General features: G+C 57.9%; 2 protein-coding genes across 3 annotated transcripts; one reads left to right on the top strand and one right to left on the bottom strand.

Annotated features, from left to right (window-relative positions):
* Nucleotides 1-369: 369 nt before the first annotated feature.
* Nucleotides 370-4,405, bottom strand: BAG5 (BAG cochaperone 5). Of its 2 annotated transcripts, none has more exons than XM_054715709.1 (2): nucleotides 4,228-4,405; nucleotides 370-2,522 (listed from the first exon to the last, which is right to left on the bottom strand). In XM_054715709.1, the coding sequence occupies exon 2, from the start codon at nucleotides 2,492-2,494 to the stop codon at nucleotides 1,151-1,153; it is 1,344 nt and encodes a 447-aa protein (XP_054571684.1). In that variant the 5' UTR covers nucleotides 2,495-2,522; nucleotides 4,228-4,405; the 3' UTR covers nucleotides 370-1,150. The 2 variants fall into 2 exon arrangements, with proteins under 2 accessions (XP_054571684.1, XP_008157038.1); XM_008158816.3 differs by lacking the exon at nucleotides 4,228-4,405 and adding an exon at nucleotides 3,757-3,958.
* Nucleotides 4,406-4,476: 71 nt separating this feature from the next.
* On the top strand, nucleotides 4,477-20,412 carry LOC103301832 (cytochrome c oxidase assembly factor 8). The gene is made up of 5 exons (XM_054715710.1): nucleotides 4,477-4,740; nucleotides 11,880-12,077; nucleotides 14,086-14,149; nucleotides 15,715-15,805; nucleotides 19,047-20,412. The coding sequence occupies exons 1-5, from the start codon at nucleotides 4,492-4,494 to the stop codon at nucleotides 19,147-19,149; spliced, it is 705 nt and encodes a 234-aa protein (XP_054571685.1). The 5' UTR covers nucleotides 4,477-4,491; the 3' UTR covers nucleotides 19,150-20,412.
* Nucleotides 20,413-22,315: the final 1,903 nt, after the last annotated feature.

Raw genomic sequence — 22,315 nt, 5'->3', positions numbered from 1 at the left:
CGGCACTTCAGCGCTTCGGGAACTGTTATTTTCGCTTGACAGGCCAGCTGGGGTCCTCGGAGAGAACTGAGACCCGTGCACCTCTCAGCAGAGGGAACGGCACTTCGCGCACTGACAGACGGCGTGGCTGGCTCTCAGGCACCAGGAACGGCCCCGCGCTGGTCACGGGAGCGAGGCCCTCTCACCACCTGGCCCCCGAGTGCGATCGGGATGGTGCTAGTGCTGACGGCTACCTTCCTCAGCAAGCTGGTGTGCCTGCCCTGTGAGGCAGACGGGCATGTGCGCAGGCCTGCCCATGGGCAGCGCGCTGCGTCCAGACGTGTTCACGTAGGTCGTGGCAACGAGTCTCCAGGCATGACCCTGCACAGCTGGGCGTGGTTTCCCTTTTATTTTTTTAAAGGACCATTGAAACGTTTCCCTCCTTACAAATGACTAAGGAAAACTGTCCGTTCAGACTTTACAAACAAAACCACTCAAAAGTATTAGCTGGTGTCTTATCCCTTTTCAATGCAGCCTCAAAGGTTTCTTTGCTGTTAATGTCCCTAATTTTCTTATGTCACACACCAAGGTCAGCCCCCTCTGAATGCAGAGAGCTGGGAAATGCCTGTTTTCCAAACGCAAGTTTATGAAAGAACAGACCATCCCAAGAAAGTAAAAGCAACCACCCACCCAGTTAAGTTGGGGGGACCAATCAGGCTTATAAATGGAAAGTCCTGCTTTATTTAGCAGAATAAAACATACTCACTGCTTTTGTGCTTGCACCTTACTTCTAATTTAAAAAGTTTGCCCTTCCTCACAACTGTCCTAGCATTAGGCAAGGCTAAGCCTCGTCCTAGATTCTGAAGCATCTGCATTTTCATGCTTTTGCACAACCCAGTTATAAATCACAAAAGCTGCCCCTACGCCATTTTCTGATTAAGAAAATAACACCACAATATACAGATCAGGATCCAGTGGAAAGTCAGTGGGCTGTAATGATATTTGTTTTGCGACATCAAAAGCAGCAGGTACGGAATATAATTTGCTGAAATCATAAATACTGAGATTGCAATATGCACGTACAAATCACATTGAGGCTCAGCGAACCGAAAGCTCTCCGTAAATACATACACGTCTGGGTAAAGCGCTGAACGGACGCGGCAGCCCGGCCTCAGTACTCCCACTCGTCCGACTTCAGGTCCAGGAAGCTGAGGATGTTCTGGGCCAGCTTCACGGCCTGCTTCCGGGCCGCCTTGCACTGCTCCTCGCCCTGCGGGTCCACCGCGTCCAGGGCCAGCAGCTGCTTGGTGAGCAGCTCCTCCAGCCGGATGTAGTTCTTGTCCGTCCGGTTCCCGTCGAACAGCAGCACTTCTCCCAGGATCTCGGACAGGTGGCCCAGGACGGCCCAGACGGCCCGGTGGGACGGGTGCTCCTCGCACACGAAGGCCTTCCTCTTCTCCAGCGCTTCCTTCAGGTCGATGTGCGTGATGAGGGTCTGCACGGCGATCACCGCCCGCCGCCGGGCCTCCCGGATGCAGGGGTTCTTCTCGGGGCTCACCTCGTCCAGCTGCCCGATCAGGGCCTGCAGCTCCGTCTTGGAGCTCAGGTACAGCTCGGGGGGGTTGTGCGCCTGCAGCAGCTCGTTTTTAATCTCTCTCATCCGCTTGAGGACCTTCTCGATCTTCAGGATGGAATGGTTCTGTCCCAGGTCAAACGCATGGGTCGTGTCTGCTTCCTCTTCTAAATCCAAATATTTCAGTAACTTGTTGATGTCCTCCACCACCTCCCGGCGGTAGTTCCGGATCTCCGTTCGCCCGCACACGTCCAGCGCGTCCAGATCCGCGATCATCCCCGACAGCACGCAGGACAGGTGCTTGCACGTCTCGTTGTTGGCCACGCCCATCAGCAGGGCGATCAGGGTGCCCCTGGCCTTGTTCACCTCGCACATCACGCAGTTGATTTTGGCCACAGAGGGATGCGTGTCCTCGGAGAGCGGCAGGGACGGCTGCCGCTTCACGCAGTCCTCGATGATCTCTTGCACCGCGCAGATCTTGGTGAGGGTGTGGTACCGGGCTTTCCGCAGGGACACCTTCCCGCCCGTCTTGACGTGAGTCAGCCTCAGGATGATGTCCTGAATGCCTTCCTCGAACTCCTCCGCCACGCAGTTGCCGCCGCTGTAAAAGGGCACGATCTTCTCCCTCACCAGGGCCTGGGCTTCCCGGAAGATGTTCTGGATCTCCAGCCGGTGCGGGTGGTTGGCGTTCTGCTCCAGCTCCTTGAGGAGACGCTCGGTCTCCTGGGCTGCCCGCTTCCGCGCTTGCTGAATGTCCCCCTTCCCTTCGGTGTCCACAGAGTCGATCTCGAAAAGCTGTCTCATCAGCATCCTCTCCAGCTTCTTGTAGTTCTTGTCGTCGGACAGCCCGCTGAAGCCAACCACTTGGGGCTCGATGCTCTTCACTTCCTTCTGGATCTCCTGCAGCCTGCTAATGTTAGGGTGCTGGTTTCCCATATCCATTCTCTGGTTGTGGTCAGTTTCACAAGCACTAAAAGGACAAGAAGGCAACTTAGTACACTGCAGAGTCAGCAGGAGGTGACCACATGTTAGTTCATCCTAAAACCCTCACTCTGGACAGCTGCACTCGAAAGGGCTTGTCATGACTGCAGCCCAGACAACAGTCATGCTTAAGTGGAGAAAGCAGCCATGGGGTGGGCATGGCTCAGTGATGGAGCGTCGACCTATGAACCAGGAGGTCCCCCACTGCGGGGCGTGCAGGAGGCAGCGGGTCAATGATTCTCTCTCCTCATTGATGCTTCTATCTCTCTCCCCGTCTCCCGACCTCTCTGAAATCAATATACATATGAAAGGAAGAAAGAAGTCACCCAGCCGGCATGGTTCAGTGGTTGAGCGACCTATGAACCAGGAGGTCCTGGTCAGGGCACATGCAAGAATCGACCAATGAATGCACAAATAAGTGGAACAACAAATCAATGTTTCTCTCTCCCTTCCTCTCCCTCAAATCAATCAGTAAGTTTTATTTTTAAAGATGTTTGATCTTAGGGGGGAAAAGTGACTAATGAACTCCTGCTCCTGCAAACAACCAGCACCCCAGTGACCAGGAGCAGGCGGGGATGGCAGGCTCCTCCGGCTGTGCAGGGAGCAGGCGCATCCTGCAAGCGTGGCACGCAACTAGTTGTCCGAACTCTCGCGTGGAAAGGGCACAGGTTCCTCAGCCCTCACACTGGAAGCTGCTGTTGGCGCCAGCGGGGCCCTTTCAGGAATGCAACCCGGCCGCTGGGCCTCCGGGCAACAGGTCTACCTAAGCACCACCGGCCCAAGGCGATCCAGGCCTCTAAGAGAAACCAACACCCCCAGGCGACACCAGGCACCCCACATGTTCCACTTCCCTGCCCCCCCTTCCCCCACCCTCCCCGCACCTCTTCCCTGAAGGGTACGGAGCTCCACAGGAAAGGAACGGGACAGGGTCCTGCCAAGGGCACACCTCGGGCTCGGGAGGCCCAGTACCTCCCCGGCCCCATCAGGCTCATGCTGCCCCCGCCCCCCGCCCCCGCCCGCCAAGTGTGACAGCAATGAATTCCCCTTCACTAGCCTCCGTTTGGCCCAGAGAGGCTGACGGCGTGTTGTCAGGCTCGTGGGTCTCTACGAAACAGCTGGAGGAGGATGGAATATCCACGGAAACCGATCCCGGTGGGTCCGAGCCAGGAACCCGCCTCCGGGGGCTTCGCTCCTCCCAGCTCCCTTCCCTCCCGGCACGTTACCCAGAGAAGATCTAAGCGGGTTGGTCTTGGCTTCCCGTGGGCGAGTGGCGAGGTGGAAGGTCAGCCCTTTACGGGGTGCGGCACCGGAGCGGGGCCCCCAGCGGCATCCCTCGCACCCCTCCCGGCTAGGTCTGAGTGCGGCAGCCGGAGAAGGGGCCGGCGGTGGCGGCGGCAGCTACTGGCCGCAGCGGCCGCTCCGGGCGTGTCGCCCGGGCCCCCGACGCGCCCGCCGGCCTGACCTCACAATGGCCGCGGGGGGAGGGGGCGCCTCGGCCCGGCCGGGGAGTTAGTGGGCCGGGGAGAGCCGGAGGGGGGCCGGCCCGGTACTGGGAGCCCGGCTCGGAGGCCCGGCCCGCCCGGCCCGCCCGGCCGCGTTGGATCCAGGGCCGAGGTAGGGCCGCCGCGGTCCGCGCCTGGTGGTGGGCGCCGCGCCGCGGAGGAGGAGGCCCGCGCCGCCCGCGCCGCGCTCACCTGTGCCGCCCGCGCCATCGCGCGCCCCGCCGCCGACGCCCTGCGACTCCGCGGCTCCGGCCGGCGTCCGGCCCCGCAGCCCCGCCCCGGGCCGACCGCCGCGGTTCCTGGGAAAACGGCCTCCGGCGCCCGGCCGGGACCCACGCCGCCCCCGCCGCCAGCCGCCGCGCGCAGCAGCCCGGAAAGGCCGCGGCCCAGGAGCAGCCGCCGGGACCTCCGCGCCGTCGCGCCGCCGCCGCCACCGCCGCCGCCGCCGCCCGGCCCATGCGGGGAAAGCGCACGGTCGGCCCGCCCCGTGCGACCTGCGACCTGCGACCTGCGACCCGCCGTAAAGCAGCCCCGCGCGCTGTCGCGACTCTGCCGTGCGCCGCGAGAGCCGGTTTGTGGCCCATGGCGGCCTGGCGGGTCCTCGGGAAGCGCCGGCTCCCTCCGCTCGGCCGCGCCTTTGCGGCCCGCGGCTGTCGGCTCGCCCCGGAGCGCGGCGCCGAGTGCAGGGAGGCCGCGCCGAGCCGGGTGAGTGGGGCCGGGAGGGGGGACCGCTCAGGCCGCGCCCCCGCGTCCCCTGTGCTCCCCGCACACCTGTTCGCCCCTCAGGGACGCCGTGCGCCCCGCACGCTGCGGCCCCGCGGCGGCTGCCGAGCCCCCGGTTCCCGAGCCCCCGGTTCCCGCGGCGGCCCTGGGCCCGGGGGAGCCGACAGACGGGCCGCGGAGGCGGCGGAGTCGCACTCACTCCCCGAGGGTGCTCCTCCCTGTGGCGGGCGAGCCCCCCATGGGGGGGGGGGGGTTCCGGCTTTTCGGCTTCGTCGAGGTTATCAGTGCTGCGCCCCGGCCCGTGTGGCCCCTGGACTGAAAGGTCCTGGGTTCGAGTGTGGTCCAGGGCACGTACCTGGGCTGCAGGCTCCGCCCCGGCCCGGGGGGGGGGGGGGGCGCAGGAGGCACTTTGGGCCGCTTCACCGCGCCGGTCTGCACGTTCCCGGCCGCCGAGGCCAGCCGGCCGCGGGGAAGGCGGGCGGTTCGTTAGCGGCCCTTCGGGGAAGACGTTTCATCTAAGAGAGTCGAGGCCGGCCCTGGCCGGTGTGGCTCAGTGGATAGAGCGTCAGCCTGCGGACTGAAGGGTCCTGGGTTCGATTCCGGTCAAGGGCACATGCCTGGGTTTGATCCCCAGTAGGGGGCTTGCAGGAGGCAGCCGATCCATGATTCTCTCTTATCATGGATGTTTCTATCTCTCTCTCCCTCTCCCTTCCTCTCTGGAATCAATAAAGATATATTTTATTTAAAAAAAAAAAGAGAGAGAGAGAGAGAGAGCGCCGAGGCCTTTATTCCAGCTCACCTGGAAGTGCTGGCCACCGGCTGGGAATGGGTTGCAGATAAAATGTTTAAACAAAGCATGCAGACACTATCACCAAACTCACTAACGGGCCTGAGGGAGGCTGGATTCGCCTGGTTTACAGAAGGATTAAAAAAGGCCAGTTTTAGGAATTCCAAGACGTGCCTTCTGTACATCTTCGTTCCTCTGGGTCTGTTGTTACTAACAGTCTTTTGTAAACGTGGCTTTGAAGTTCTGTCTTGTTTAGTCTTTTAAAAAAATATCATTTTTTTTTTTCGGTCTGCAGGCCAGCTCTTTACCCACTGAGCCAAACTGGCAAACTGGCAAAGGCTCATTTACAGTTTAGACAAGGAGCTACCAGGGCAACGGGTCCCTGTGACAGTGGTGGCAGCTCTGACCGCTCGTCCCAGAACAGAGGACCCCACCCAGCACCTCACGCTGGGCAGGAGGGTCCGAGCAGGTGTCCGAGCAGGCCCTGGCAGGGCACCCAGCGCCGCTTACCGTGGCTGGTCCGGGAGCAGCCTCCTCCTGCGCCCTGTCAGGCTGCTGACCCCGCAGAGGTGGTGATTGTGACGCCGAGGAGGGGAGCGCTGAGCCGGGAGGCAGGCCTTGCCCGGGTCCAGCATTGTGACTGGTGGTGGTTTTAGGATGGGCCCCAGGATGCCAGATCCGCCCCGGCCGGAGGGAACCGCTCTCACCCAGGCAGCGGGTGTGTCCTGTGTGTTTGCTCCCCTTTGGGTGCCGCCTGACGGTAATGGAGTTCCTGCAGCACCCAGAGATGGCTGTCTCTCAGGCTTGGATTTTAAACCTCCGGGCTTCTTCCGAGTCCCAGGGGGTAAGCCTTTTGTTTTATTTACCTGGACAGATATACTTTAATCTCGTGTGTCTAGTTCAGCCTACATATTCTTTTTTTAAAAATATATTTTTATTGATTTCAGAGAGGAGGGAGAGGGAGAGAGAGATGGAAACATCAATGATGAGAGAGGATCACTGATCGGCTGCCTCCTGCACGCCCCCCAATGGGGATGGAGCCCACAACCCGGGCCTGTGCCCTGACCGGGAATCGAACCCTGACCTCCTGGTTCATAGGTCGATGCTCAATCACGGAGCCCCGCCGGCCGGGCCAGCCTATGTTCGTCCGTCCCTGTCCTGCCCCGAATGAAGGAGACTGCTTCTAGGACCTGGTGGGGTGTGCTGGGGGCCTTTTCTGTGGTGCTGATTGGCCTGCATCCGGCGACCAGGAGGCTGGGCCTCCCACCCCGGGAGGAAGCGGCTTTCGGTTCCCATCTCAGAGGGGAACCCCCAGGACCTCTGTCCTGCCAGGTTTTCTTCTCTCATCTTTGCCTGTCGGTTTCCCCAGCCGGCAACGCCGCCGAACTCAGAAATGGCTCTGTGCTGTGGACGGGCACTGGGGGGGCAGGGCTGGGGCACCCCCTCGGCTACAAGTCCTGCTTCCAGCAGGGGGGCCCAGGATGGGCGTGGGTTGGGGGACCTCAGGGACCGCCGTGGAGCAGGGGGGAGCCAGGCGGGCTGCAGGGCGGGACAGGAGAAGCGGGCGTGCAAGGCCCAGCAGTCGTCTGCAGGGAGAGAGGAACGCCGCGGCCCGGTCTACAGGCTGGGTAGCGCGGGCCTGGGGAGGGACGGCTAGTTCCTGCTTGTCCTCCCGTCTGCGCGCCGCCCTCTGCACCGAGCATGAGACACTGTGCTGTGAGAACCGTCAATTACAGTCATTATTCAGACTTCAAAGGGATTTTTCCTTTTACTGAAGGCCTTTTCTTCCCCCAGTGCCTCCTCCCTTTGAATAGCAGAGCCTGGGTGAACAGACGGTCTGCTGGTTGTTTTTCTTTGTCAATCTTCACCCGAGGATTTTTTTTCCATTGGTTTTTAGAGAGAGTGGGGAGGGGGGGGGGAGAGAGAGAAACAATGTAAGAGATGCACATCGATTGGTTGCCTCCTGCGCACACCCCGACTGGGGCTGGGGATCAAACCTGCAACCAGGTAGTGCCCTTGACCTTTTGGAGCACAGCCGGTGCCCTAACCACTGAGCACACCAGGCAGGGCCAGCCATCTGTTTATAGGGGAGCACAGAGCAGGTAACCTCCACCACACCCGAGATGGAATCTCTCCAGTTACGGCAGAAACTGCGGGCGGTTGAGAGCATGGTCAGGGTTCACCTGGAAAGCAGGGTTCAGCAGAGTGGGAGGGAGACACAGCAGTCACCTACCCCCGCTGTGCAGGTAGCGGGAAAGCCATGCCTGTGGGCGGGCTCCCTCCCGTCTCCTTCAGGGAGCCTGTGGGAAGAGCCAGGTGCCCTCTGGATGGCGGGGAACCGGGTGCACGCAGCGTCGGGTGGGATCCCTCGCCTCGCTGCTGGCAGGGCCCGCGTTGCCCGGCTGATGTGCAGCTGCCTCGTGGCTGCGCAGGGAAGGCTGTGCGGGAAGCAAGCCCGCGGCCGCCGGCTCTGCTGGGCCTCACTCACCGCTGCCGGCGGGAATCGCCTCCGGTTTGTAAGAATCTCCCAGCCTCACAGGTGCCGCTGTGGGGAGAGGTCCAGTGGCAAAGGCGCTCTGTTTCACACGCCGGCAAGTGTGGTGGGGGGACGTCCTTCTTGGAGTGACGGGTGACATCTTCAAGAGCCATGGGTGACGTCCCTGCCTCTGCTTGCTCAGAGGACTCTGGGGCCAGCCCCGAGGAGGAGGGGGAGGAGGGGGAGTACTGTCCGTCTTAGCAGATGGGTGTCTTCCTGCCCCCAGGGCCGGCGCGCTCCTGGCACGAACGCCCTCAGTCCCTTCCGGCCCTGCTGTGGGACTTCCCCTTTGGCTTGACCTCCCAGTGACAGAGAGGGGCCTAGAGGCACTGGACAGAAGTAAGAACGCTGCGTAGGCAGAGGCTTAGTCTGCAGGAGGGAGGGAGGGAGTGCAGGAGGGCAGTCACCGCACGAGGCCGCGGTGCCGGCTCCGAGTGGGGGTGAGCGGTCACCCGGGACCGCGCAGCAGTGGCCACGCAGCAGCGACAGCCATGGCTAGACCCCCCCCCCTCCCTCCCGCCACTTTCGGAAGCAGGTCAGCCCTGTCCCCACTTCCCTGCAGCTCTGAGCTGTCCACCTGCACATCAGCCCCCTCCCCCACAGGTCGTAGGACCGAACACTCCCCTCCCGGGGCCTGCTTCTCTGAGAGTTAACAGAAAACTGGGAAGCCGGTCAATCAGTTATGGAAAAACACTTGTAAAAATATATATATGTATGTAGATGTAAACGTACGTATATATTGTTTTCACCCGGGGATATTTTCCCATTGATTTTTAGAGAGAGAGGAAGAGAGAGGGAGAGACAGAGAAAAACATCGATGTGCATGAGCTGACCAGGGCCTGTGCCAGGGAGGAGCCTGCAACCGAGTGACGTGCCCTTAACCGGGATCCTTTGGTCCGCAGGCCAGTGCTCTATCCACTGAGCCAAATTGGCTAGGGCTACACACACACACACACACAACTCACACTCACTCTCTCTCTCTCTCTCTAGGGGCCCAGTGCACAAATTCGTGCACTTTGAAAGGAACTGTGAGCCCATCCTCCACGCCCCGCCCAGCCCCACCCACTGAGGCCCCTCAGGTCCCTGTCTGCTGGCAGCCCCACTCCTGCCGCCGCCGCTCGCACCCGCTGGTGGCACAGAGCGGTTGGGCCGGCGCCAGCACCAGCAGCAGGTGTGAGCCAGCAGCAGCTGCTGCCCCATCACCCCTCAGGGGCAGGGGGAGGTGGAGAAGTCCTCAGGGGCAATCAGGGCTGACAGCCAACAGCTGTTGCTTGCACCCACTGACAGCACCGAGTGATTGGGACCGGTGCCGGCAGTGGGTGCGAGCAGCAGCGCAGGCTGTGGGTGTGACCGCAGCGTGTGGGAGCAAAGAATTTTCAGTAACCACCAGAGGCTCGCCCCATGACAGCAGCTGGCGCCCTGCCTTGGTCTGGCGCCCCCACTCACCTGCTCCACCATCCCATTGCAGCCAACACTCGCCATGGTCCGTGCTCTGCCTCCTGCTGCTGATGCCCGCCTTGTTCCGTGTGCACCCCCTGGTGGTCAGCACACATCATAGCAACCATTCTGTTGTTCCTGTGTTCTGTCTATTTGCATATTAGGGTTTTATATATTTATTTATATTTTAATCTTTATCTGGGGATATGTTTTTATTGATTTTTAGAGGGAGGAAGGGAGAGAGAGAAACATCAGTGGTTGCCTCCCATACATCCCTGACCAGGGATCGAGCCCACAGCCTTTGGTGTATAGGATGACACTCCAACCAACGGAGCCACCCGGCCAGGGCAGTGATCCTGGCTCGCTCGAACTCCTGGGCATCCTGAGGCTAGTTCTTCAGGAGATGCCGTGTCTAGTTAAACTCTGGTCCGTGTCCTTCCATCAACTCGTTCGCCTAAATCAAGCTTTGGGAAGATGACGTGGACTTGAGTTGGCTGTCGAGGTGTAACTTATGTGCAGTAAAGTGAATGCACCCATGTTACATGTGCATCTGGTGAGGGTTTTTTAAAAAAATATTTTTATTGATTTCAGAGAGGAAGGGAGAGGGAAATAGAAACATCACTGATGAGAATCACCAATCGGCTGCCTCCTGCACGCCCCCTATTGGGGATGGAGCCCGCAACCCAGGCATGTGCCCCTGACCAGAATCGAACCCGGGACCCTTCAGTTCCCAGGCCAATGCTCTGAGCCAAACCGGCCAGCGCTAGATGGTGAGTTTTGACAAAAGTATCCGTCTTTGCAGTCCCCACCCCAGTGAGAGGAAGGAGGTCACTGCAGTCCCCTCCTCACCCCAGGCATCTGCTGATGTGACTGCTTTTCCAGAATGACCACACGTGGGGTCACGTGGCCTGAACTGTGTGCCTGGCTCCCGTTCTGTGTTCTGAGCTGCATTCCTGTGGCTCACCCACCCGTTGCCCAGTGGGTGATAGTTGGCTCGGGGGAATGCAATGGCACAGCCACTTGGGAAAGAGGCGGCACCCTCACCCTACAGAACCAAACACACTTCCTTCCCTCGCAGCCCAGCAGCCGCTCCCCGGGGCTCACCCGAGACGCACGAGCCTGCGGTCACACAGAAACCTGTGGGACTGTCTAACGCGGCTTTACTGCCCTGGCCGGTCTGGCTCGGTGGTTAGTGTTGGCCCGAGGACCGAAGGGTCTCGAGTTCGATTCCTGATCAAGGGCATGTACCAGTATGAGTGAGATCACGTGATAGTCTTTCTCTGACGGGCTTATTTCACTTAGCATGATGCTCCCTAGAACAGCGGTCGCCAACCTTTCGGACCTCACGGACCACCAGTGGTAGGCGACCGCTGCTCTAGAACCCTCCATGCAGTCACAAAGGGTAAATGATCCTTTTTGCAGCTGCATAGTATTCCACGGTGTAAATGTACCACAGCTTTTTATCTCCTCATTGGTTGTTTACATCTCGACAGCACTTGGAATTGTTAGATGTGTGTGTGTGTGTGTGTGTGTGTGTGTGTGTGTGTGTGTGTTTAAGCAGCATCAGTAGGTGAGAAGGGGCCCCTCGCTGAGGTTTTTGGTTTGCATTTCCCTGCTTGTGTTAAGTATTTAAAAAATATATTTTTATTGATTTCAGAGAGGAAGGGAGAGGGAGAGGAAGAGAGAGATAGAAACAACAATGATGAGAAAGAATCATGGATCGGCTGCCTCCTGCCCGCCCCACACTGGGGATCGAGCCCACAACCCGGGCATCAAACCCTGACCTCCTGGTTCATAGGCCGACGCTCCCCCACTGAGCCACGCCGGCTAAACATGTTTTTATGTGCTTATTTGCTGTCTCTATATCTTCAGAGAAACTGTAATTTAGCTATTTTGCCATTTTTTCACCCGGTTGTCTGTTTGTGGCTGAGTTTGGAGAAGTCTGTGAATCTGAAACCGGACCGCCTCCAGCTTTGCACGTGTCAGCCTGGGCGTCTCCCTCCCTCGGGTCCCCAGGCAGCAGAGCCTTTAGCCCTGGGCACGGCCGGTCACCTGTCTCTTGTCTCATGGATGGCGGTTTTGGTGTCGAAGACATATCGTTTTAGATTTTACATTCGGGTCTTTGCCATTTTGAGTTAATTTTGCATCTGGTGCAAAGTTCAGGCTGAGATCTGGGTTTGCATGAGGACGTCGCGCTATTCCGGCGCCCGTGGTGAACGTGTTGGGCGTAGTGTTGATCCAGTATATTGACCGTCGTCCTTTCAGAGGACACGAGGGCCGGTCGCTCCTCTGGGCTGTTCAGCTTACGCACTGCAGGTTCGCCGAGTCGCGTGTTAAAATAACCCCTGCGTTTTGTTCAAGGTCTCGAGATTCTGCCCTCCCAGGAACTCGTGCCACGACTGGATCGGACCCCCAGACAAATACTCCAACCTCCGGCCCGTTCACTTCCACGTCCCTGAAGACGAGTCCCCAGCGGAGCAGAAGCTCCGAGAACTCCGGCAAGAAACACAGGAATGGAACCAGCAGTTCTGGGCCAACCAGAACCGGACTTTCCGCAAGGTCAGTCAGCGCGGCCGGGCTGAGCGAGAACAGTGGGCCCCTTGGGGGCATGGCCATGTCTTCCGTGTTCGCTCTGCCTTTCAGTGACAGCGGGTCCTCAGGTCCTCAGAACGCCTTTGGGTCAGTGTCCTCTCCTCACGACGCCCCCCGATGCCCGAGGAACCTCGCTCTGGTTGATAGCACTTAGCCCTGCGGCGGAGTTGGTCCGGTTATGTGTACGCCATTTCCAAGAACCGTGGACGATGTGTATTTGTGGGGGTTTGTTTTTGTTAATCTTCATCCGGAGGAGATTTTTCCATTCATTTTTAGGGAGAGTAGAAGAGAGAGGGAAAGACAGAAATATCGATGTGAGAGAAACACATCGAGTGGTAGCCTCCTATAGGAAGCCAGGCCAGGGCCCGGGCCAGGGAGGAGCCGGCAACCAAGGTACATGCCCTTGATCAGAATCGAACCCGGAACCCTTTGGTTCACAGGCCGACGCTATCCACTGAGCCAAACGGCTCGGGCCGATGTGTATTTGGTAGTGTCCCAGCTCCTCCTTCCCCTCTCGCTCATGTACTGGTACGTGTATATGCGTGTATATGTGCATGTAAATATTTATTATTATTACTTTAAAGTATATTTTTATTGATTTTAGAGAGGAAGGGAGAGGGAGAGAGAGATAGAAACATCAACAATGAGAGAGAATCATTGATTGGCTGCCTCCTGCACGCCCCCTACTGGGGGTCGAGCCTGCAACCCGGGTATGTGCCTTTGACTGGAATTGAACCCGGGACCCTTCAGTCTGCAGGCCAACGCTCTATCCACTGAGCTAAACCAGCTAGAGCTATATGCATATACTTATTTTTTTTCTTTATTAATTAAGGTATTACATATGTGTTCTTATCCCCCCATTCCTCCCCCCACACACACACACACTCATGCCCTCACCCCCCTGGTGTCTGTGTCCATTGGTTAGGCTTATCCATATGCATACAAGTCCTTTGGTTGATCTCTCCCCCTTACCCCCACCCTCCCCTGCCTTCCCTCTGAGGTTTGATGGTCTGATCACTGCTTCTCTGTCTCTGGATCTGTTTTTGTTCATCAGTTTGAGTTGTTCATTATATTCCATAAGTGAGTGAGATCATGTGATATTTATCTTTCTCTGACTGGCTTATTTTGCTCAGCATAATGCTCTCCAGGCCCATCCATGCTGTTGCAAATGGTAAAAGTTCCTTCTCTTTTATAGCAGCGTAGTATTCCATTGTGTAGATGAACCATAGTTTTCTGATCCAGTCATCTGCTGATGGGCACTTAGGCTGTTTCCAGATCTTAGCTCTGGTGAATTGTGCTGCTATGAACATAGGGAGGCATATATCCTTTCTGATTGGTGTTTCCAGTTTCTTGGGATATATTCCCAGAAGTGGTATCACTGGGTCAAATGGGAGTTCCATTTTTAGTTTTTTGAGGAAACTCCATACTGTTCTCCACAGTGGCTACACCAGTTTGATTCCCAGTCAAGAGCATGCACCTGGGTTGCAGGTCCGATCCTGGCCCCGGTTGGGGCACCTGCGGGAGGCAACCAATTGATGTGTCTCCCTCACATCGATGTTTCTCTCTCTGTCTCCTCCCCCTCCCTTCCACTCTCTCTCTAAAAAAAACAAAAACAAAAAACCAATGGAAAAACTATCCTCCAGTGAGGATTAAAAACATAAATAAGTAAACCAGCACAAAACTTTTAAGGAAATTGAGGTGGTTGAAAGCTGGCTTTGCGAGGCTGATTCTCAGGAGATCCACACCCAGGCTTCCCCGGAGCCTGGGGCTGTGTCCCGCCGGGGGGCCTGGGGGTGGGGTCTGATAGGTGTCTGGGGCTGTGTCCCGCCGGGGGGCTCGGGGGTGGGGTCTGATAGGTGTCTGGGGCTGTGTCCCGCCGGGGGGCTCGGGGGTGGGGTCTGATAGGTGTCTGGGGCTGTGTCCCGCAGGGGAGACATGGGGAGGCAGAGGGGGTCTTATATTTGTCTTTTTTTAGGAAAAAGAAGAATTTATTCACTCAAGACTAAAAGCGAAGGGCCTGGGCCTGAGAACTGAATCCGGTGAGTTCGTTTGTTCTTTTTCCTGCTTCAGTAATGGCATGAGGAGCTCAGGAGAGAGAGTTCAGGGGGCGAGTGGGCGCCCTAGGGGCGGGGCAGGCGCCCCAGGGACTCAGTGGACAGCCAGGGCCTGCCTCCCCTCTCCCTCCCCTCTCCACGGGGTCGCCCTCTGCTGATCCCCGTCATTTCCAGCGCATGGCCTCCTCCCTCCATGGCCTCCTCTGCCCTCCGGCACCAGCTCCGTGTCTTGGGCATGGTCCCAAGCTCCTGTGAGCAGAAATGGGGAGGCCCCCCTCCTGGTGTCCCGCCTGGGTCTCCACGCCTGGCTACCTCAGTGTCCCCGCGCTTTAACCTCGCCGCAGTGCCGCCTGCTTGTTCTCTGCCTGTTGCAGTGACGGCCTCGTTGGTTGTGGCCGGGCCTGTAAGTGGGGGTGGGCAGCTTTTCTGTAACGGCTGCAGGGTAAGGAGCGAGTCCTGCGGCCCGGGGTCTGCCTCCCTCCGCAGCTGTGCTGTGTGCGGAGGGCCGTGTGTCCAGCAGGCACTGCTGACGGTCTGGCTGCAGTCTGCAACACCCGCCCGAAACCCCTCTCGGCACAGCCAGGCTGTCCCACCCACAACCAGCCCGACAGTGCGCCCAGCCAGCAGCTAGACCCCCGTGACTGCAGGAGGACAGCCCCGCCTCCCTGCCCGCCCCTCCCTGCCCGTCCCCCCTCCTTGCCCGTCCCCCGTGCCCGGTGCTCCGACCCTGACCGCAAAAGGGACCCAGGACACCGGTCCTCCCGTCTCAGGTCCGCTGGCCCCACCCCGCACCTCCTCTGCTTTCCGCCTGTTGATAGCTCCCAGTGCAGGAAGCAGCCAGCCTAGGCTGGCCCGGGGGTCAGGCCAGCGGGGCGGGGCCCTGGACAGCAGAGGTCCCGGCGTGGGGTTGTGTGGAATGAGCGTGGCTGCTGGCATGGAGACGGGCTGGGCGCAGTGCACGGCCGGCGCCTGACAAACCGTCTGCGTCCAGGAGGCAAGGTCAGCGTGAACAGCAGGTGGGACGCCGGTTCCAGTGAACGTGGGGTCAGGTAGTGGTCCGCCCATCATTTTTTTTTTTTAATTTATCGATTGATTTGAGAGAGAGAAACATCAGTCGTTCCACTTACTCACGCACTCATTGGTTGCTTCTTGTGTGAGCCCTGGCCAGGGACTGAACCCAGCCTTGGTGGACCAGGCGATGCTCTAACCAGCCGAGCTCCCTGGCCAGGGCTCTTTTTAAAATTTTTTTAAGAGAATTTTTATGAGTTAATTTGAGCCAAACTGACAACATTGCCGGGAAGTAAGATCTCGGATGCTCCTCTGCCTCTTACATTTACTCCCCCGTCTTTTATTCTTCCTGATGCTGTTGTAAATGGAATTGTTTTTCTAGCTTCATTTTCAGGTTGTTTATTGCTGGTCATAGAAATCAGTTGACATTTATATTTTGATCTTGTGTCCTGCAACCTTGCTGGACTGGTTTTTTAGGTCAGGAGTTGTTTGTGGGTTCCTTTCCCTGAAGTATTGGTGTGTAAATTGACATTTATTTCCAGGTCAAAAGGCAACACTGAATGCAGAAGAAATGGCTGACTTTTATAAGGAATTTCTAAGTAAAAATTTTCAGAAGCACATGTATTATAACAGGTAGGTGTTCCCTTTTTTCTTATTGCTCACCTGAGGACATTTTTCTATTGATTTTTAGAGAGAGTGCAAGGGAGGGGGAGAGACAGAAAGAGAGAAACATCGATGTGAGAGAAAGATATCGATCAGTTGCCTCCCACACATGCCCCGACTGGAACCAGGGATTGAGCCTGTAACCAAGGTACATGCCCTTGACCAGAATCGAACCCGTGACCCTTCAGTCCATGGGCTGATGCTCTAGCCACTGAGCCACACCAGCTAGGGCTATTAGGTCCTATTGATAAGTCATTCCTTCTATCAGATGCAGTGATGGTGTTGTGGTGATGTGCTTTTAGAGAAGGTTTAACGGTACATAATGGTGTATATTTCCAGGTGAAATGATAGGATGAGATTTGCTTTATTACTTATTTATTTTAACATATATACTAGAGGCCTGGGGGGTCCCTCAGCCTGGCCTGCGCCCTCTTGCAGTCCGGGGCCCCGTGGGGAAAGGGGCCTAAGCCTGCAGGCGGACATCCCCTGAGGGGTCCTTAGCGCTGCTGCGGAGGGGGGAGAGGTTCCTGCCACCGCCGCTGCACTCACCAGCCATGAGCCCGGCTTCTGGCTGAGCGGCACTCCCCCTGTGGGAGCGCACTGACCACCAGGGGCCAGCTCCTGCGTTGAGCGTCTGCTCCCTGGTAGTTAGTGGGTGTCATAGTCACCCGTCGTTCCGCTGTTGAGTCGATTTGAATATCAGCCTTTTATTATATAAGATTTTTTTATTTCAGAGAGGAAGGGAGAGGGAGGGAGAGAGAGAGAGAGATAGAAACATCAATGATGAGAGAGAATCGCTGATCGGCTGCCTCCTGCATGTCTCCTACTGGGGATCGAGCCTGCAACCCAGGCATGTGCCCTGACTGGGAATCGAACCAGTGACCTCCTGGTTCCTGGGTTGGGCAGAGATTTGCTTTAAAATGTAACAGTGACGGCGCCACGTGGAGCAGGAGAGGCAGGATCTAGAGCCTGGAGGTACCGGCCGAGGCTGGGAGCTGGGAGAGCGAAGGGACTGCTGGTGCCGCGGGTGCTCTGAGCCGTACGCTGCTCAGCCGACCAGGAGCAACGTTCTCTGGACCTGCGTCCCTCTGAGAGCGGGACGTGTGCTGGCGGCTCTCAGAGCGGAGAGGGCCCGCCTCAGCCAGGCTAGGCAGCACCGGAGCCCCTGCAGGAAGGCCCCCTCGCTCAGTGACTGTGTCCCTGCAGGAAGGTCCCCTCACTCAGTAACAGTGTCCCTGCAGGAAGGTCCCCTCACTCAGTAACAGTGTCCCTACAGGAAGGTCCTCTCACTCAGTAACTGTGTCCCTGCAGGAAGGTCCCTCACTCAGTAACCGTGTCCCTGCAGGAAGGTCCCCTCACTCAGTGACTGTGTCCCTGCAGGAAGGTCCCTCACTCAGTAACTGTGTCCCTGCAGGAAGGTCCCTCACTCAGTAACTGTGTCCCTGCAGGAAGGTCCCCTCACTCAGTAACTGTGTCCCTGCAGGAAGGTCCCTCACTCAGTAACTGTGTCCCTGCAGGAAGGTCCCTCACTCAGTAACTGTGTCCCTGCAGGAAGGTCCCCTCACTCAGTAACTGTGTCCCTGCAGGAAGGTCCCTCACTCAGTGACTGTGTCCCTGCAGGAAGGTCCCTCACTCAGTAACTGTGTCCCTGCAGGAAGGTCCCTCACTCAGTAACTGTGTCCCTGCAGGAAGGTCCCCTCACTCAGTAACTGTGTCCCTGCAGGAAGGCCCCCTCACTCAGTAACTGTGTCCCTGCAGGAAGGTCCCTCACTCAGTGACTGTGTCCCTGCAGGAAGGTCCCCTCACTCAGTAACTGTGTCCCTGCAGGAAGATCCCCTCACTCAGTAACTGTGTCCCTGCAGGAAGGTCCCTCACTCAGTGACTGTGTCCCTGCAGGAAGGTCCCCTCACTCAGTGACTGTGTCCCTGCAGGAAGGTCCCCTCACTCAGTAACTGTGTCCCTGCAGGAAGGTCCCTCACTCAGTGACTGTGTCCATGCAGGAAGGTCCCCTCACTCAGTGACTGTGTCCCTGCAGGAAGGTCCTCTCACTCAGTAACTGTGTCCCTGCAGGAAGGTCCCTCACTCAGTAACTGTGTCCCTGCAGGAAGATCCCCTCACTCAGTAACTGTGTCCCTGCAGGAAGGTCCCCTCACTCAGTAACCGTGTCCCTGCAGGAAGGTCCCCTCACTCAGTAACCGTGTCCCTGCAGGAAGGTCCCTCACTCAGTGACTGTGTCCCTGCAGGAAGGTCCTCTCACTCAGTAACTGTGTCCCTGCAGGAAGGTCCCTCACTCAGTAACCGTGTCCCTGCAGGAAGGCCCCCTCACTCAGTGACTGTGTCCCTGCAGGAAGGTCCCTCACTCAGTAACTGTGTCCCTGCAGGAAGGTCCCTCACTCAGTAACTGTGTCCCTGCAGGAAGGTCCCTCACTCAGTAACTGTGTCCCTGCAGGAAGGCCCCTCACTCAGTAACTGTGTCCCTGCAGGAAGGCCCCCTCACTCAGTAACTGTGTCCCTGCAGGAAGGCCCCCTCACTCAGTGACTGTGTCCCTGCAGGAAGGTCCTCTCACTCAGTAACTGTGTCCCTGCAGGAAGGCCCCCTCACTCAATAACCGTGTCCCTGCAGGAAGGTCCCCTCACTCAGTAACTGTGTCCCTGCAGGAAGGCCCCCTCGCTCAGTAACCGTGTCCCTACAGGAAGGTCCCCTCACTCAGTAACTGTGTCCCTGCAGGAAGGTCCCCTCACTCAGTAACTGTGTCCCTGCAGGGAGGTCCCCTCACTCAGTAACTGTGTCCCTGCAGGAAGGTCCCCTCACTCAGTAACTGTGTCCCTGCAGGAAGGTCCCTCACTCAGTAACTGTGTCCCTGCAGGAAGGTCCCCTCACTCAGTAACTGTGTCCCTGCAGGAAGGCCCTGGGCCGGCGAGGCCCCGGCTTCCGAGGCTCCTCTGCAGGCTTTCAGCAAAAACCAGGCGGCTTGCAGGGGCCTCCAGGGTGGGCGCCGAGGGGTTGGCGCCTCACCGGGCATCCCCGAGTTGCTTACTCTCAGCCTGGTGATGTCCCGGTGGAGGGAGGGAAGGCGTTCAGGGACAGTTTGGCTTTACTGAGGGTGGAGAGAGGAGGAGGTGGAGGGGTGTGGGGCGGCGTCAGGTCACCCGCCTCTCGGGCAGTCCTCAGTGCCCGGCCGGGGGTCACCGCTGTCCTGTTCCTCTGCAGGGATTGGTACAAGCGTAACTTTGCCATCACCTTCTTCATGGGCAGAGTGGCCCTGGAGAGGGTTTGGAACAAGCTGCGACCGAAGCCGAAGCCCAGCAGCTAGGAGCCCGCCGGCCACCCCACCCCGCACCCAGCTTGGCGGGAAGCGGCAAGTTCTAGGAGCGTGTTCCCCGGGATCTGACCGCCTGTCAGTGGCCGGGGTCTCACCCCTCTCCCTGGGCCCCGGCTTATGTCAGAACTGGGCAGCAGGAGGACCTGGCCCTGGGGCCCTGGGGCCACGTGGCTCTGTCCCGCCCGGACCCCCGCTGGCTCTGGTCACAGAAGTGACGTTAAATTAAATAAAACCCACGCGCCTGTGTGCCTGTGAGTTGCATTTCGAATTACACCGATTTGGAATAGAGAACTTGAAAGGAGCGACCGGCCTTCAGCTGAGTCCTCGGACGGATGGCTGGCAGCGGCTGCAGTGCCCGGCCCTCAGGGACCAGGGACCACGGGGCAGACTCGGAAGCAGGGGCACCTGGGAGAGCTCCCCATGTGCTCCCGGGAGGTGCCGGCACTTGGTTAAAGCCCACCCCCTTTTAAAGTCTTTTAAAACCAGCACTGTTTGAGCGTGCCTGGAGGGGGGTGGGGGGGTGGACACCTGCCTCAGCAGCCAGACCACCTCAGCAAGCGAGCCACTTGGCAAACAGATGGCTTCTGTTGTTTTTAATGTTTTTACTGATTTCAGAGAGAGGAAGGGAGAGAGAGAGAGAAACAAATATCGGCTGCCTCCTGCACGCCCCCTACTGGTGATGGATCCCGAAACCCTGGCATGTGCCCTGACGGGGACTCGAACTGGTGACCTCGGCGTATGGGACGGTGCCCAACCACTGAGCCACACCGGCCAGGGCTGGGCTCCCTTCTTGGAGTCTAAACATTTAAGGTGAAATGACTGTGGAAAACGTCACTTTAAGTCACAAATAAAAGAACACGTAACTAATGTTCTTTTGACCCTGAAATGTATACGCTCAGTCCCACAAGGCCAGGTGGCGTGCGGGATTCCCGCCCAGCCATGGCGGGTGAAGATTTCTGGGGGCTACCTTGGCAGGGGGATTTACCGCTTTTCCCAGGAACCCTGTGATACAGTTAATGCTTCTGTGACTGTACTAGAAACGTCCCCCAGACACCGAAATGACGCTTTCAGTGGGTGACTAGTCTGTATGTGGATTACAGCTCAACAAAGCTGTTTAGCAAACAAGAGTGTTTTTGTGTATGTGCATAAAAACTCATCTTTTTAACCTTAAAGAAGTAAATAAAATAGTTTTAATTTCTTATGTGCAGGAGAAAAGTTAATGCTTCTGTTTCTGAATTAAAAAGTTCAAGTTGAGTCTCTTTCCTCCTTTGTGTTGGATGCCGAGTGTGGGCACGGGTGTTTCAGCTGCTCTCATTCACCTGCAGGGGGCCCCGGGGGGCCCTCAGGAGGGCAGTGGGTACCCCGGTCACCTGTACCGCTCTGACGCTGCTCTTGTGGTTGGTTATTTATTTATTTATTTATTTATTTATTTATTTATTTTAAATTTCTTTTTAAAAAAATATATTTTATTATTAATTTTTTACAGAGAGGAAGAGAGAGGGATAGAGAGTTAGAAACATCGATGAGAGAGAAACATCGATCAGCTGCCTCCTGCACACCCCCAGTAGGTACATGCAACTGTCACTGCTGTCCTGCGGTGACACCCCCCCGCTAGGCGGGCAGGGGCATCCAAGGTACATGCCCTTGACTGGAATCGAACCTGGGACCCTTGAGTCCGCAGGCCGACGCTCTATCCACTGAGCCAAACCGGTTTCTGCTGTTTTTTATTTATTATTATTATTTTTAAAAATATATTTTATTGATTTTTTACAGAGAGGAAAGGAGAGGGAGAGAGAGCTAGAAATATCGATGAGAGAGAAACATCGATCAGCTGCCTCCTGCACACTCCCTACTGGGGATGTGCCCGCAACCAGGGTACATGCCCTCGACCGGAATCGAACCTGGGACACTTCAGTCCACAGGCCGATGCTCTATCCACTGAGCCAAACCGGTTTTGGCATGTGGTTGTTTTTTAAAATATATTTTTATTGATTTCGGGGCGGGGTGGGGGGGCAGGGAGAGAAATATCATTGGTGAGAGAGAATCATCGATCGGCTGCCTCCGGCACGCCCCTCACTGAGGATCGAGCCTGCAACCTGGGCCTGTGCCCTGACCGGGAATCAAACTGACCTGAAGCCCGGAGCTGCCAGGGGCTACAGGCCTGGCCACCCGTCACTCACCTTTCCTGGGCGGGGTCAGCCCCGGGTTGCAGGCAGGCCCCGCCCGCTGTGAAGGAGACCTTGCTGGGGGGCATCCCTCTTAGGAACCTGACCCCTGTGCAGGGCAGCCCCTCACTAGGAGCGAGGTCACCTCAACAGACACGCCAAGGCCCAGAGGCCCAAATGGACAGAAGACGTGTGTGTGTGTGTGTGTGTGTGTGTGTGTGTGTGTGTGAGAGAGAGAGAGAGAGAGAGAGAAAATACACGTGAAGTCTACCGTTTCTGTGTGTGCAGCTCCGTGGCACGGAGTGCATTCACACTGTGCAGCCGTCACCACCAGAACGTCTCAATCTTCCCAGACTGAACCGCTGACCCCTTACACACAGCCCCCTCCCTCCCCCCGCCCGGCCCACCATCTCTCTGCCTCTCTGAGTCTGACTGCTCCAGAGACCTCGGAGCAGTGGAACCACCGTGTCTGCCTTCCTGCCTGGCGCCTCTCCCCGAGCTCGTGCCCCCGGGCCCTCCATGCCGCAGCACGTGGGCCGGGTCATGTCAGTGCGGCCACCTACGCCCTCCGAGGCCTCCGACCAGGAGGTGAGCCTCGCGCTGCTGCCGGCGCTGCTGGGGCTGCAGTCCCTGAGCAATGCTCGTCGCGCCCGCCCTGTTCTAGGCAGGGATGAGACACAGACGCCGCCTCTTGGGCCACCCTGCTGTCTTGTGCCCCTGCCTGCCTAGTGGGGCAGCCTTGCTGGGCAGTGTGAGTGAGCACAGTTGTGGCTCCGGGACCCTTGACCAGGTAACAACAGGAGCCCAGCACGTGGCGAGTGGCTGCCCCCGTGACCTCACGGGTGTGGGACATCTCCATCCCGGCACAAGCTCCTATTAGACGGCGCTGGCCTGCAGGTGCCATAGGTGGTTTGCTCCCGTGGTCCAGGGCTAGAGCCCCAAATGTGTGAGCGTGGGCCAGGCGGGTCCCCCCGAATGTGTGAGGGTGGGCC

The sequence above is a fragment of the Eptesicus fuscus genome, chromosome 5, assembly GCF_027574615.1.
Source record: "Eptesicus fuscus isolate TK198812 chromosome 5, DD_ASM_mEF_20220401, whole genome shotgun sequence".
Taxonomy (NCBI): Eukaryota; Metazoa; Chordata; class Mammalia; order Chiroptera; family Vespertilionidae; genus Eptesicus; species Eptesicus fuscus.
Note: the sequence above shows the minus strand (reverse complement) of the source record. Positions and strands in the feature narration are given on the sequence as shown.